Here is a 15,490-nt window from a genome sequence, read left to right as displayed (position 1 = left end):
TTAAGAAACTAATTTACAGCACAAAAAAAAACAGGCATATACAATAGGTGTAGTATTTTAGATTTTAAAATGAGCTAAAACTCTAATAAAACTAATCTAGCTAACTGTAATGCACCCCCCACAAGATTGAATTCCAGACACTGGGAAAAGAAGCAACCTTTTTTGTTTGCTTGTGCCTGGGATGTTAAAGGAGAAATAAAGCTTAACTAAAGAAGCAGGCTAAAAATATTGAAATAAAATGTGCAAATAAAGAAAACTAAATTAAATCAAAAAAATTAAGTAAAAACTTAACATAACAAACAAGATTTGCTACTGATGCTGGATTAATTATTCTGATTCATTCCAAGTAAGAAGGGGAGACCCAGGTGTAACTACACCCGGGTCTATAGCTAGTCCATGAAAAGTCAAAACCACAGCAAAATTAGTTTTAGCTTCAGTTAAAAGTAACTCACTGCATTCCCAAAATGGTCCGGGCGCTTGGAGTCCCGAACCCTTAGCTTAAGGGAGAAAACCAAATATCAAATGAAGACTCCAAAAGTACACCAGACAACAAGGATATCCACGAAAAGAAAACAGCTTTATTAATCCATTAAGAACACTACGTCTGACGCGTTTCGTGTGCAAGAGCACTTAGTCATAGGCAGTATGCCCTCGTTGTCCGGTGTACTTTTGGAGTCTTCATTTGATATTTAATTAAAAATATTGTACATTATGTTTAGGGCTTCTATACCAGCCAGACTTACTATATACAGCATATAAATGTAACAGTGTAAGGCTGGTTATTCATTCTGATTCACATTATAAGGCAGTTCTAAAACCAATGCAGTTAGCATCAGATTTTATGACAGGCCAACCTCATTTTCTGCTTGATATTTTGCAACAACCCCTAAGCTTAGCTTTTCATCAGCTGCTCAGAGCACACTGGGCATTTGCACTGTCCTGGAACAGTTCTTACAGAATACAAGATGGGAAAGCTCCTGTGACAACTGTAAAGACCTTAGTTCTCCTTAAAAGCTGCCTCCAATTATTTTTATGGTTGTAGGACTCACACAGTCGGTACAATCAACTGTATCCTTTTCTGTGTCCCAATCACAATCAAATTTTTCTTACCTGCATGTATCCTGTCTCTGCTGTTTTCACAGCAGTATCCACCAGACCTTCTCGTCCTGCCATTGTGTGGAAGAAGAACTCAGTAGGAGTAAGGCCTGAATAAAAACTGTTGGCTACAAATCCTTTGGCTGCTGGAAGCTGTAAAGATAAAATCCTTATTTAACTATAATATTCTTAATATAACAAACACTCACATGAATATTCAACCCTGTTACATCACCCTACGTGCAGTTTTTCAAACTCCTGCTTGCTTTGTATTAAAAGAGCAACTCTGTCAAAATGGTTTCATTCACTCCATAAAAGAGGGTCTAAACCTCAAAATAAATGTAAGTTGAAGTTAAGGTTTTCAAACCCCTTATTGAGGATGTAGGACTGGAAGAGATATGCTTATTTAAAAAAAATTTTGCTGCACATGGGAAGCAAAGGTTTTCTTTTTGAATATTTCATGGCTGCATGGCTGCCAGCGGCACTGGGGACCCTAGTGTTTATTGATGATGTGACAGAAGCAGCTGAATGAATTCTGAGGTGTTTAGAGACATACGGTCTGCTCAAATCCAGCTAAATGCAGTCAAATTGATTGGGTGGCATTTCATGATACAGATGGACAATGACTCAAAACACACAGCCAAAGCAACCCAGGAGTTTATTAAAGCAAAGAAGTGGCCGATTCTTGAATGGCCAAGGCAGTCACCTGATCTTAAGCCAATTGAGCATGCATTTCACTTGTTGAAGACTAAACTTCCGACAGAAAGCCCACAAACAAACAGCAACTGAAAGCCGCTGTAGTAAAGGCCTGGCAGAGCATTAAAAAGTAGGACATCCAGCATCTGGTGATGTCCATGAATTCAAGACTTCAGGCTGTCGTTGCCAGCAGAGAAGTTTCAAGTATTACAAATGAACATTTAATTTCCGGTTATTTAAATTTGTCCAATTACTTTTGAACCCCTGAAATGAAGGGATTGTGTTGAAAAAAAATATGCTTTAGTTGCCTCACATTTTTATGCAATCATTTTGTTCACCACACTGATTTAAAGCTGAAAGTCTGCACTTCAACTGCATCCGAGTTGTTTCATTTCATTGTGGTAATGCACAGAAACAAAATTAGAAAAAAGTTGTCACTGTGCAAATATTTATGTACCTAACTGTATATACATACAGGTATGGGATCCCTTATCTGGAAACCAGTTATCCAGAAAGTTCGAATTACGGAAAGGCCGTCTCCCATAGACTCCATTATAAAGCAAATAATTCTAATTTTTAAAAATGATTTCCTTTTTCTGTGTAATAATAAAACAGAACCTTGTACTTGATCCCAACTAAGATATAATTAATCCTTATTGGAGGCATAACAGTCCTATTGGGTTTATTCAATATTTGAATGATTTTTAGCAGACGTTCCAAATCACGGAAAGATCCCTTATCAGGAAAACCCCAGGTCCAAAGCATTCTGGATAATAGGTCCCATACTTGTATATATAAAATAATCAGAGTACTGCTGAGAAGTATGGTATAAAGAACACCAAAGCCAAGCACCCTTACAACCAAAATTTTCAGGATACTTTTAGTCTAACGGCACATGAAAAATTATAGACAGTTGGTCAACAGAGCATTTTCCAGCTCGACATGCAGGCAACAAAAAGCTCAAAATCATCCATTCATTCTTACGCTTGCAGGTCAGATGGTTATCACACCAAAAATCATTAGTTAGCATTTTCAAGCAATAACAAGCAGATCTACTAGAGGCACAGCTGATTTCCATATGAATAAATGAAGGGGCGATTCCAAGCTTGTTGTCCCCCTTCACCAATGAAAATAATTAGTCATTACCTTCTGTACTACACATCATAGACAGTATTTAACAAGCTTAATAAACTTTACTTATGTTGTAAAATCAACGTTATAAAAAAAAAAAAAAAAAGTTGCCCATCACCTTAGAATGTTTTTCAAAATGCGGTAGAGATCTGTTCTCAAAGCCATCAGGGACGCGAGAGCCACTGATAGCCTGCTGGCCCACGCAGGCAATCATCTGTGAGATGTTAATGAAAGAACCTATAGATACAACATCAATAAAGCACAGTAACAGGATGAGAAGAGGGCATAATAGTCACTGGTTGTACTTCAAACACAAATATCACAGTAAAATAGTATAATTCTATCTGGATCTGCAAACAAAAAATCTTCAAAGCTTTTTTTCTGAGGCTTGAAAAAGAGACTGAAGAATCAGAAGGGAGTCTAGTGCCTCGAGGTGCAGACACTTAAGGTCCAAAGCATTAAGGGGGGGGGGGGATAAGAGTTTCTGAAGAGGCTTTTGCTTTCTTACTCTGAGTGATCAATAGAAAGTTCTTCCTTGCCGAGTAAAAGATTCTCCCTAAAAAGATAGGCAACTTGGACTCACTGTCACTGCCCTCTCCGTAAAGGTTAGGGATATTTAGCTGCTTTGCGATTTACCTTGGTTCAGTTACCCTGTCATCTAGCCTGTCTAGTAGATAATCAAGACAGAATGCTAATTTAAGGAAGTTCATGGACAGTTGCATGGCCCAAGGAAGATCAATGTATAAGATGAGGAGATGCCACCACCATCTACATCACTGCCCGGCAGCACTATGTATGCCAGAATTAAGTCTAAAACAACTGGACTTTCAAAAAAAGGAAAAAAAAAAAAAAAAACTCAGAAAAGTCCAGTTGTTTTAGACTCAATTCTACTAGATACTGTATATCATGACCTGGATGAATGAGAATCTTTATAGACATCTAAATTACACTGTTTACATGGCAAATTATTCACTCTACCATTTAAAATTTTATTCTTGAACCAACAACTATAATTATTTTAAGCTGTAATATTGGTGTGTAGACAGCATTGTGCCTGATTCTGAGCTTTCAGAAAGAGTCAGCGCATAATACATGCTACACAAGAGGCAGTTATCAAGATATTTTAATGTATGGCAAACTGGGTAACGCTACTATAACATTCTTTTAGTTGTAGACAGCAAAGCAACAGCGGAGGTCATTTTTAAATACTGGGCAAATTAACACATGGGCAGTAACACATGGCAACCAATCAGGTGGTTGCTTTTACTGCGCAACCTGCAGCTAGATGAAAAAGGTTAATCACTGATTGGGTGCTATCGGTTACTGCCCAGATTCAAATTTGCCCAGTATTTATACACAACCCCCCCCACACACATTTATTAATTTCCTGTCAAAATCCTCTAAATGAATACCCTGGCATTCTTTATTAAACTCACACAAGCTGCTTAGTTGCTGCATGATGCACATAAATCTTATTTTTTTTATATGGTGATTTAGTAAGAATTAAGAATATTCAAGGTCATAAGGATGCTACCTTTGGAACCACAGAGGGCCATTATAAGTGGACTGTTGCTCTTGTCCAGTTCTCGAAGACAAGCACTGCCAGCATGATCTCTGATTACAGACAGCTCACGAAGAATCAAAGCCTACGTCAAAATTAAATGAAGAGGTAAATTCAATATATAAAGGAGTCCTCATTTATGGACTAAATAGTCTGGTTGAAGTTAAAAAAAAAAAAAAACACACACATATGGCAGGCTACAGTGGTTGCCATATTTGTCTATTAAGAATGCCTTGGACAATGCAAACTGTAACACTGACATAAAAGCTCTGCGATTATGACTAAAGTCCAAACAACCTAAAAGACCCACCCACAGCCACATTTACATGGCAGTCACCTCTAAAGTCTCCTCAGCACTGCATCCAGGTTGCGGCTGCAATTTTCCTGTATTCAAAGCTTCTATGTATTCATCGCATTTCTTATAACCGGCATCAAGAAGGTCCTGCTTTGCCTTCAGTAGCCCCTGTCCAGGAGTTACATCTCCAATCCCAATGGAGAAACCCCTGTTAGCTGCAGTTTTAACAAAAACAAGCAGAATCAAATTAAAATTTGAGGCTCTCAATAAAGTGGATGGATTTCCAGTTCACTGATCATTCATTTTTACAATAAATCTGAAATATTTTGCTCCTAAAACGTGCTTTGGTATATCAAATAACAACATTATTAATCTACTGTGCAAATTAACTTTCCGTGACCTAGAGTGACCTATATTAAGGGAATTCTTTCAGTTAGTAACCTGCCTATTTCAAGGCTGAAACTTAAATAGCTATCTGGTTGCAGGAGAAACTGATCCCAGCAAAAAAAAAACAAAACACACAGACCTCTGGGGTAACAGCAGACTAGTGTTGCCACCTGTTTGGTTTTGACATGAACAGTTCGGTTTTCCTTAAGCCTGTTCTGAACTTATCTAGACAATAAAAAATATTTAAATACAGAGATTCTTTTTCTATCAAAATGGCTTAGTTATCAAGTTTAATTATTTTCTTATTGTTACAGAAAAAAAACTAAATTTCAGGGCTTTCGTGATAACTGGTTTAACAGACCCCATACAACTGAAAGGATTGGCCTTACCCATCAGGCAAAATATAGACAGAACTAGGGTTTGCCAACCATTTCATATTGAATTGGACATCCCATTTTTCCATTAAAAAAAACGGAATTCCAGCCAATAGTAAGTGATGCAGTAACCGCACCCTGGCATCATAACCCCACCCAATGTGCCTGGATGTCATCATGCCCACCCCTAGCTTTACTGCCCCACCCTCGATATCATCAGCTGCGCCCTCTTTGTTTAGGTTTAGCCACTGGCAAAGGTGGCAACCCTATGGCAAACACAGAGATCAGCACTATTTGTGGGAAATTGATCTCCTTTAACTAGCTTAGCCCTGGTGTCAGTGTGAATCGGCAATGAAAAAACAAGTGAATCACTTAACCATCAGAACATGCAGGAGAATATGCCTTTCATATGTTTTACCACTGTATTCACAGCGATACTAATGATTATATATTTTGAGGAGATTTGTCGCTTGCAGGCAGTGTAGATTTAAGATTAGTGTAGATGTTAATATTTTTAACAAGTCCACAAAAAAGGAATATTGCAAATTGATTTTGAGTACTGGTCTCTACATGATACCAAAGTTAACCATAGTGTTAACAACTCCCTACTTCTCAAACTCACACAGAAAAACAGGTGCCAATCTGGCAAGCCGTGACATAGCATCTGCTGCCTCAACTTGTCCCCAGTCTCGCAAAAGAATATAAAAAATGTTGTTTTTGGAGCCAGAGCCTAGCGTCCCCTTATCCAAGCTGCCACACATCAGTTCACTGTTTTGAATTGTCACATCTATGAAAAGAAGAGATGAGCAAAAATTAACTTTAAGATATACAGCAGATGTGTAAATTTATCAGTTATTATATCATACATTAAACCTAAAAAAAATCCAGCAAACTTCAATAAAAAAAATGAATCAGGAGAAGAATTCTGTAAGTATAACATTTATTTGGCGTTTTAAAGGCTTCTTAACCACAATGTGCATTATATGCAAAGGATGTTCAATTAAAGGCTAACAGGTACTCACAAGAATCATTATGACAAAGATCCTCTCCCTTCCCGCAGTACTGTTTGCCCTTGGTACGCAAGTTGGCACGAACTGGATTGTCGTGGCTAGGTTGCAAAATGAGGCTAAAAACTTGCTTCCCTGTCCAGAGGGTAACAGGCTGTGGAAAGAGATAGCAACACAACAGGTTAAAAAAAAAAAACCCAAAAAACACAAAAGTTACTGTAATTGGACTGCACACAATTACTAGAGATAGTCTTGACCCCATTTATTGTATAAAAAAAAATATAAACATGCCACCTTAAGAATTGCAGGAGGTGGAAGACGGACTTTTATTTTCTCATCTTTTCCCACTAAGATGGAGGCAATGATCTGGCAGGCTTTGGCACGATCAAAAAAAGTGTCTTTAAGGGTGAGGAGGTAAGCAGCTGGAATAAAAAATATAAACATGTAACTTACGCATTCACCTCTGTCTGAAATAACATGTTATTTAGCCTTTAATCCTCAGTAAATCGTATCACTTAGGATGACTACCATGCTTTTTCCAAAATGGTGTGGTCTACCCACTGGAAGGCAAATATATTTTAATATTAACAGCTCCTGGATGACAATTGGTTTCCTGAACAATACCAAATCAGGTCAGATATCCAGTAGGCCATGGGCACAGGGAACATTTCCTCAGCATCTCTTAGCCTGTGTTTTTTCTGCAGACCGAGAAAAGTGGATCCGCAACTTTTCAGTGCAGCTATATGTGCAGCTTTTGCTTGAGTGCAGGTACAAAGAGCAGAGCGGAGGGCGTCCCGAATGCCTGTTTTCATGTTTTTCAGGCCAGACTCTGCTCTGCACACCTACACACACAGGCTGAGTGAAGCGGAGGAAAAGCTCCGTGCGCCTTGGGCCTAAAGTCTTAAAAATCTTGTAAGACTAAAACTTGTTGGATCAGCCAGGTCTGCGAGAGAGCAACCCTATATTCCATTCCATGTTCCAGGAGCCAAACGTTTGTATCAGCCTGAAACAGACAGTTCTAGTGGATATATCAAGAAAAGATCTCATCATCTGGCAACTTCACTCAACAAAAGGTTTTGCCATGCCTATTTGTAAGAAATTATTTTACTTTAGTTTTCTTTTTCCATTTTTTGCTTATTTACTGTTTATATGGGTTACACTGCATAAAAAAAAAAAAAAAAAAAAAAAAAAAAAAAAAAAACGACATTTTGGCCATCTATTAACCAGATTATTTTATTCAAATGGTGAACTCTTAACTTCTAAAAATACCACATTTTTCTGTGGTTAGCTCTAAATTTCACACATTGTTAAGCCCTTTTGTGCATACATACATAAATATAAACACATGAGTACACATACCCTCATATGTTATAAAAGCCACCAAGTCTGCCATGTGCAGTAACCCTTTTGTGACCAATAAGGAGTTTGCTTTTAAAGGACAAGGAAAGCTAACATACAACCTCGACAGCAAAGGAATTTTCAAAGGCTGTCTTTAACCTTAATGTGCAGCTTAATGGTGTTTCCAAGACTAAGCAATTATTTCACAGAAATTACACAAAAGGAGAAGCTTGGTTATGTCACAAAACTTCCATTTCACTATATAAATCCTGCTGGCCGGAGAGCAAGCACAAGTGAAACATGCCTAGCCCACCACATGATGTTTAGATTATTTATGTTTTTTTTTAATTTTAGGCAATAACATGTGGAAAATATTGAAATTGGCACATGCAGTCCTGACAAGTCTAGAGAGAAGTAACCAGGAAACATAGTGGGCGAAAAAGATCTTTCATTTTCGGGCATTTGAAATTATCAATGTGAGCAGGTCAAAAAAAAAAAAAAAAAAAAAAAGAAAATTAGCAGTCCGGGAGAGGAGAACTACCTATAGAAAGTGAGTTGTGTCGATACCAATAATTCTCCTTTAAACAGGTGTGCAGTAAATACTATAATTGCTTACAAGGGTTACAGCTTCTAGACAAACAGTGCCATTTTTACATAACCCCATTAGCATCAAAAACAATAAAAAAATTGTACTTGAGAGCATGGGTAATCTTGGGCAGTAACACACAAAGATTATTCTAACAATATACAGTTAGGTCCATAAATATTTGGGCAAAGACAACTCTTTTCTAATTTTGGTTCTGTATATTACAACAACATGTAGTTGAAGTGCAGACTTTTGTTTTGCTCACCCCACTGAATTAAGCTGATTGCATAAAAATGTGAGGCAAGTAATGCGTTTTTTTTTGTTTGTTTTTTTTCAACACAATCCCTTAATTTCAGGGGCTCAAAAGTAATTGGACAAATTAAACAACTGGAAATAAAATGTTTATTTCTAATACTTGTTTGAAAACCCTTTGCTGGCAATGACAGCGTAAAGTCTTGAACACAGGGACATCACCAGATGCTGGGTTTCCACCTTTTTTAATGCTCTGCCAGGCCTTTACTGCAGCGGCTTTCAGTTGCTGCTTGTTTGTGGGCTTTCTGTCGGAAGTTTAGTCTTCAACAAGTGAATTGCATGCTTAGTTGGCTTAAGATCAGGTGACCACCTTGGCCATGCAAGAATCTTCCACTTCTTTGCTTTAATAAACTCTTGGGTTGCTTTGGCTCTGTGTTTTGAGTCATTGTCCATCTGTACCATGAAACACTGCCCAATCAATTTGACTGCATTTAGCGGGATTTGAGCAGACAGTTTGTCTCTAAACACCTCAGAATTCATTCAGCTGCTTCTGTCACATCATCAATAAACACTAGGGTCCCAGTGCCACTGGCAGCCATGCACACCCAAGCCATCACCGTGTTTTACAGATGATGTGGTATGCTTTGGATAATGAGCTGTTCCACGCCTTCTCCATACTTTTTTCTTGCCATCATTCTGGTATAGGTTGATCTTGGTTTCATCTGTCCAAAGAATGTTTTTCCAGAACTGTGCTGGGTTTTTTTTTTTAGATGTTCCAATCTTGCCTTTCTATTCTTGAGGCTTATGATAGGCTTGCACCTTGCAGTGCACCCTCTGTATTTACTTTCATGCAGTCTTCTCTATATGGTAGACTTGGATATCGATACGCCTGCCCCCTGGAGAGTGTTGTTGGCTTGGTTGGCTGTTGTGAGGAGGTTTCTCTTCACCATGGAAATAATTCTACGATCATCCACCACTGTTGTTTTCCATGGACATCAAGGTCTTTTTGTGTTTCCGAGTTCGCCAATGCTTGCTTTCTTTATCAGGATGTACCAAACTGTAGATTTTTCCACTCCTAATACTGTAGCTACTTTTACCTGCATGGAGCACTCCTTTGACTGCATGTTGTCTGTTCACAGCAAAATCTTCCACATGCAAGCACCACACCTCAAATCAATTCCAGGCCTTTTATCTGCTTAATTCATAATGACATAACAACGGAATTGTCAACACCTGCCCATGAAATAGCCTTTGAGTTAATTGTCCAATTACTTTGGAGCCCTTGAAATGAAGGGATTGTGTTAGAAAAAATGCTTTAGTGGCCTCACATTTTTATGCAATCGTTTTGTTCACCCCACTGAATTAAAGTTGAAAGTCTGCACTTCAACTGCATTTGTGTTGTTTCATTTAAAATTCATCGTGGCAATGTACAGAACCAAAATTAGAAAAAAAAAAGTTGTCTCTGTCCAAATATTTATGGACTGAACTGTATTATGCACAGGATCTTTACCTAAAGTATAGCTGGCCCTTAAGTTAGTCAGACACATACAATTATACTGACACACAATCATTAAACAGAATAGTCACCAAAAAATAATGGTATAAATAATATTAATCAAAGCAACCGGATTTCCTCATACATGTATAATAATCCAAAAATAGATTATAAAGAAATTCTTTTAGTAACACTGACAAGTTATGTTGTATATACTTGTAAAGTGTATTGTTCTAAACAGCTATTCTGTAAAGGCATTACAAAATACATACACCCAACATAACGCTTAGTAACGTTCATGGCTATATAATCATTCTCTATATATCTGTACAGACCTGTAAGGAAGTCCTGGATCGCAGCAATCAGGGGTTCTCCATTCCTAGGAGTTACCAAGTTAGCTTTGGTCTGAGATACAAAAAATAAAATGTCAGTTCATTTTAGATTGTATTAACTAATCAATTAGGTGCAAGATATGAACTTCCATAAAGAAATATATCTTAAGTAGAATCTCTTACCCCCATTAACACATATGCTTCTGCTTTGGCCTCCTCAGTTTGAGGCAAATGAAGGTTCATTTCATCTCCATCGAAATCAGCATTGTATGGAGTGCAGACACACTCATTGAAGCGAAATGTTCTGTGTGGTTTTACTCTTGCCTAAAAGAGTACACATTTATCAGGGACATAAGAGCTACTTAGTTAATTAGAGTTGGTGGAGAAAAAAAAAAAAAGTCCTAAAACTTACCAAATCAAATTATATCCAGTGCATAAAAATACACCCATAAATATATACAGACTTCAAAACACTAACTGCAGATCATGAGATTACGGTAGCTTGTCCAAAAAGTAATCTAACCAATCTTAAAGGCGTAGTTCACATTTAACTTTTTTTTTTTCAAAAAAGGTAAATTTTTATTAATTTTACAACACAAAACAACAAAGTATAAAACAGTGTTTGATATACAAGCAAGGATACTATTGCTAGGCACTGCAGTTTTCGCTATATAGGTGACTGGGTTTAGTTATGGTCAAGTCGGTCAATCTAAGGGGATGAGTTATGTGTCCAAGTTGCACCAGTTTCCCCAGAAACTTGGTTGCACCAGTTTCCTCAGATCTTGTAAAACTTGTCATATGCACCCCTTGTTTTGTAAGTTAATTTAATGAGGGGAAGAGCTACATCCACCAGCCGTCTCCAGAATGTTAGGGAGGGAAGGGTATCCCCGCATCCAGTGCATAATTACAGGTTTTTTTGGCGTAGACCATGAGCATGCGTAGCCTAACGCTGCCCGTGTTGGTGGATAGTGTTGGTCTACGACTCCTAGCAAACAAGTTATTGGGTCCACTACCTGTGGCGTCCCCAGTTCGCTTGCCAGAGTTTCCATTATTTTGGACCAGAATTCATGTATGGTCAGCTATAACTATCACTGCCTAGAGCCCCCTCACCTCTTCTTTATCGCATTGTTTTTATTCTGCTAGCGAATAATAGTTACATAGTTACATCAAGTTCAATCCTTAAAAATATACCCAGCACACATTATATATATATATATATATATATATATATATATATACACACATATACATACAGTGGCTTTATGTTTAGGGTCGTTGTCCTGCTGGAAGGTGAACCTCCGCCCCAGTCTCAAGTCTTTTGCAGACTCCAAGAGGTTTTCTTCCAAGATTGCCCTGTATTTGGCTCCATCCATCTTCCCATCAACTCTGACCAGCTTCCCTGTCCCTGCTGAAGAGAAGCACCCCCAGAGCATGATGCTGCCACCACCATATTTGACAGTGGGGATGGTGTGTTCAGAGGGATGTGCAGTGTTAGTTTTCCGCCACACATAGCGTTTTGCATTTTGGCCAAAAAGTTCCATTTTGGTCTTATCTGACCAGAGCACCTTCTTCCACATGTTTGCTGTGTCCCCCACATGGCTTGTGGCAAACTGCAAACGGGACTTCTTATGGTTTTCTGTTAACAATGGCTTTCTTCTTGCCACTCTTCCATAAAGGCCAACTTTGTGCAGTGCACGACTAATAGTTGTCCTATGGACAGATTCCCCCACCTGAGCTGTAGATCTCTGCAGCTCGTCCAGAGTCACCATGGGCCTCTTGGCTGCATTTCTGATCAGCGCTCTCCTTGTTAGGCCTGTGAGTTTAGGTGGACGGCCTTGTCTTGGTAGGGTTACAGTTGTGCCATACTCCTTCCATTTCTGAATGATCGCTTGAACAGTGCTCAGTGGGATGTTCAAGGCTTTGGAAATCTTTTTGTAGCCTAAGCCTGCTTTAAATTTCTCAATAAATTTATCCCTGACCTGTCTGTTGTGTTCTTTGGACTTCATGGTGTTGTTGCTCCCAATATTCTCTTAGACAACCTCTGAGGCCATCACAGAGCAGCTGTATTTGTACTGACATTAGATTACACACAGGTGCACTCTATTTAATCATTAGCACTCATCAGGCAATGTCTATGGGCAACTGACTGCACTCAGACCAAAGGGGGCTGAATAATTACGCACACCCCACTTTGCAGTTACTTATTTGTAAAAAATGTTTGGAATCATGTATGATTTTCGTTCCACTTCTCACGTGTACACCACTTTGTATTGGTCTTTCACGTGGAATTCCAATAAAATTGATTCATGTTTGTGGCTGTAATGTGACAAAATGTGGAAAAGTTCAAGGGGGCCGAATACTTTTGCAAGCCACTGTATAACCATTAATACTAACTGTAGATATTAGTATCACAATAGCCTTGGATACTATGCTTGTTCAAGAACTTATCCAGGCCCCTCATTAACAGAATCTGCCATTACAACATCACTAGGAAAGGCATTCGACAACCTCACTGCCCTCACCATGAAAAACCACCTACGCTGCTTCAAATGGAAACTCCGTTCCTCTAATCTAAAGGGGTGGTCTCTGGTGCGTAGACTGTTTTTATGGGAAAAAAGAACACCCACTACCTGCCTATAATCCCCTCTAATGTATTTGTACAGAGTAATAATGCAGAGGAGCGCAGCCGCCAACCTGCCCGACATCATCTTACTGACTGAAGACACTTCTGGTCTCACCACAGACCTAACTAACCTAACCTGCTTGCGCATGCGCAGTTAAAGTGGATTTCATGCCACCTCCAACTGCGCAAGCAGGTTTGTATCAGCGGAGAGATCCAAATTGTCTTCAGGCGGTAAGATTATGTCGGCGAGGTACGTGGCGCTTCTCTGCATTTTTAGCTAGCAGTTAGCAATAGGGACAGACATTAAACTTAAAAACAATGCGATATGGGAGAGGTAAGGTGGCATAGTTATGGGTGCTTTTTGTGCCCGGGGGGTATAGTTCTCCTAACGTACTACAACACGAATGCTGTATTTATTACTCAAAATAACAAAAACATAGTGTGCCTTTGTTAAAAGACATGATGACTTTAGGCACTCACTATATGGGCCATGATGCTGAGCTTGTGTAGGGATGGCTGTCTGTTAAACAGAACAATATCTCCATCTATTAGATGTCTCTCCACAATGTCTCCAAACCTCAGTTCCTGTGCAATCTTCTCACGGTTTCCATATTTAAGAAACCTAGTCGAAGTTAAAACAAAACAAAAGTGTGGCGTTTATACTAAACAATAGGAGGACTATTGGGCAGTATACTTTTTAAATTTTGACTTGCATTCTCCTTAAAAGAGCACTTATCAAATAAAAATGTTTTTCTCCCCACCAGAGGTGCAGGCTAGCAAGCCCATACTTTAAATTAAAGGACATGTAAACCCCTCACACAAAAATTTAATGAGTGAACAGCCTCTTTAAAATCTTTCAATACCTGCCACACTGGGTATCCAGAGGTTAATAGTAAGGCTGCAACATCCCCTTAATCACTTAGATTTGATTCTCCTCCTGTAACCCACTCTCCTCCTGTAACCCACTCTCCTCCTGTAACCCACTCTCCTCCTGTAACCCACTCTCCTCCTGTAACCCACTCAGGAATTTGCTTTGGCTGTTGGCTTGTGGGCATGCTCAGTTGTTCTAAGCTCAGATTACTAAACATGCTGTCCAGTCTAGCAGCCAGTAAAGAGATGGCATTGCTGGTTCCCATAGAAACTCAGCTCTAGCGGTCTGCTTCAATTTTTTTCTCCCGAGCTCAGCGTTACCATTACAGTGCTCAAACAAAGCAGAACTTTTATCAAAGACAGTTCTGTCTATGTGAGCCTGTATTCTTGATGAAATGTATGCCGAATAAGAGTTTTTGTGTGTGTAGGCTGTTTGCAGTTTTAAACGTATCCAATTATGTATCAGAGTAAAAATGGCCACCAGGTGAAAGCTGCTATTTGGTTTAGGAAAATGTGATGGTGCAGGCAAATGGAGGGGATATATGCAGTACAAATTATGCCATTTGGGTGGGGGAAGACGTGCCAAACTGATAAACATTGTAGCCAAATGTAGGCTTTACAAGTCCTAATTACAAGAATAATAATAATAATTATTTCTCATAGAACCTATTAAACATATGATCCTTACGCACATCCCAAGTGGGATACTTATTATGAACATGCATGTTTCCCAAATTGGCTGCCCGCACTGGAAGAACATCGCTCTATAGTGTGCATGTCTGAAAAAAAAAACTACTATTGTTTCATCCATTAGCGCAGACTGCCTGCATCTAGGGTAGCAGAAAAACATTTTATATTATAGGTGCCCTTTAAAATTCATCAAGGGTCAAACAATGTACTCCCCATACTGGGAGGGTGGGCCTGGTGTAGGCAGCCATATGCTGGGCATCACAGAGGTAACCAGACAGGAGAAAATAAAAGCATAATCATAAGAAAGAATGAGCTTTTTAACCTCTTTAGTGCTGACAATGCAAAAGAGAAGTGAGACATTTTACTGCAGCAATTATGATGATGAGTGTTTAGCAAAGAAATACTAAAGCAGGCAATAAAGCAGCAAAAACTTGGAGTGACTTTAAGTGGGAATAGGGGATGTGGCTCAGAAATTGACAAACAGAACACTGAAGCAAGAGATGTAACCCATGTATACAGCAGGTTAAATCTTGGCCAAGACCCTTACTGATTACAGTTGTGTGAAAAAATCAGAGAAGATAGAAAGAATCTACTGAAATTTCAGTAAATGGCTCTTCTCTAATGGCACAAACTTTCACTGCCTTAATACACTTATATTATTCTCTTATTTCTTACTACAGCAAAAGGCAACTAAAGCGAGCCTTAGTCAAACACATTTTTTAATCTGCCAGGGTTGCGGATATAGTAATATCAAAAAA

General features: G+C 38.8%; 1 protein-coding gene across 1 annotated transcript in view; it reads right to left on the bottom strand.

Moving 5' to 3' along the window:
• Positions 1–15,490, bottom strand: part of polr3a (polymerase (RNA) III (DNA directed) polypeptide A, 155kDa) — a 65,688-nt gene that overhangs the window by 38,158 nt on the left and 12,040 nt on the right. Inside the window, 10 exon segments of the mRNA NM_001102708.1 lie at positions 1,111–1,248; positions 3,041–3,159; positions 4,457–4,568; positions 4,821–4,993; positions 6,162–6,326; positions 6,562–6,700; positions 6,841–6,968; positions 10,553–10,622; positions 10,733–10,873; positions 13,653–13,794. Of these exon segments, the coding sequence (NP_001096178.1) occupies positions 1,111–1,248; positions 3,041–3,159; positions 4,457–4,568; positions 4,821–4,993; positions 6,162–6,326; positions 6,562–6,700; positions 6,841–6,968; positions 10,553–10,622; positions 10,733–10,873; positions 13,653–13,794 (1,327 nt within the window).

This window comes from Xenopus tropicalis, chromosome 7 (assembly GCF_000004195.4).
Source record: "Xenopus tropicalis strain Nigerian chromosome 7, UCB_Xtro_10.0, whole genome shotgun sequence".
Lineage (NCBI taxonomy): Eukaryota > Metazoa > Chordata > Amphibia > Anura > Pipidae > Xenopus > Xenopus tropicalis.
The sequence above is the reverse complement of the archived record's forward strand: the minus strand, read 5'-3'. Positions and strand labels throughout refer to the sequence as shown.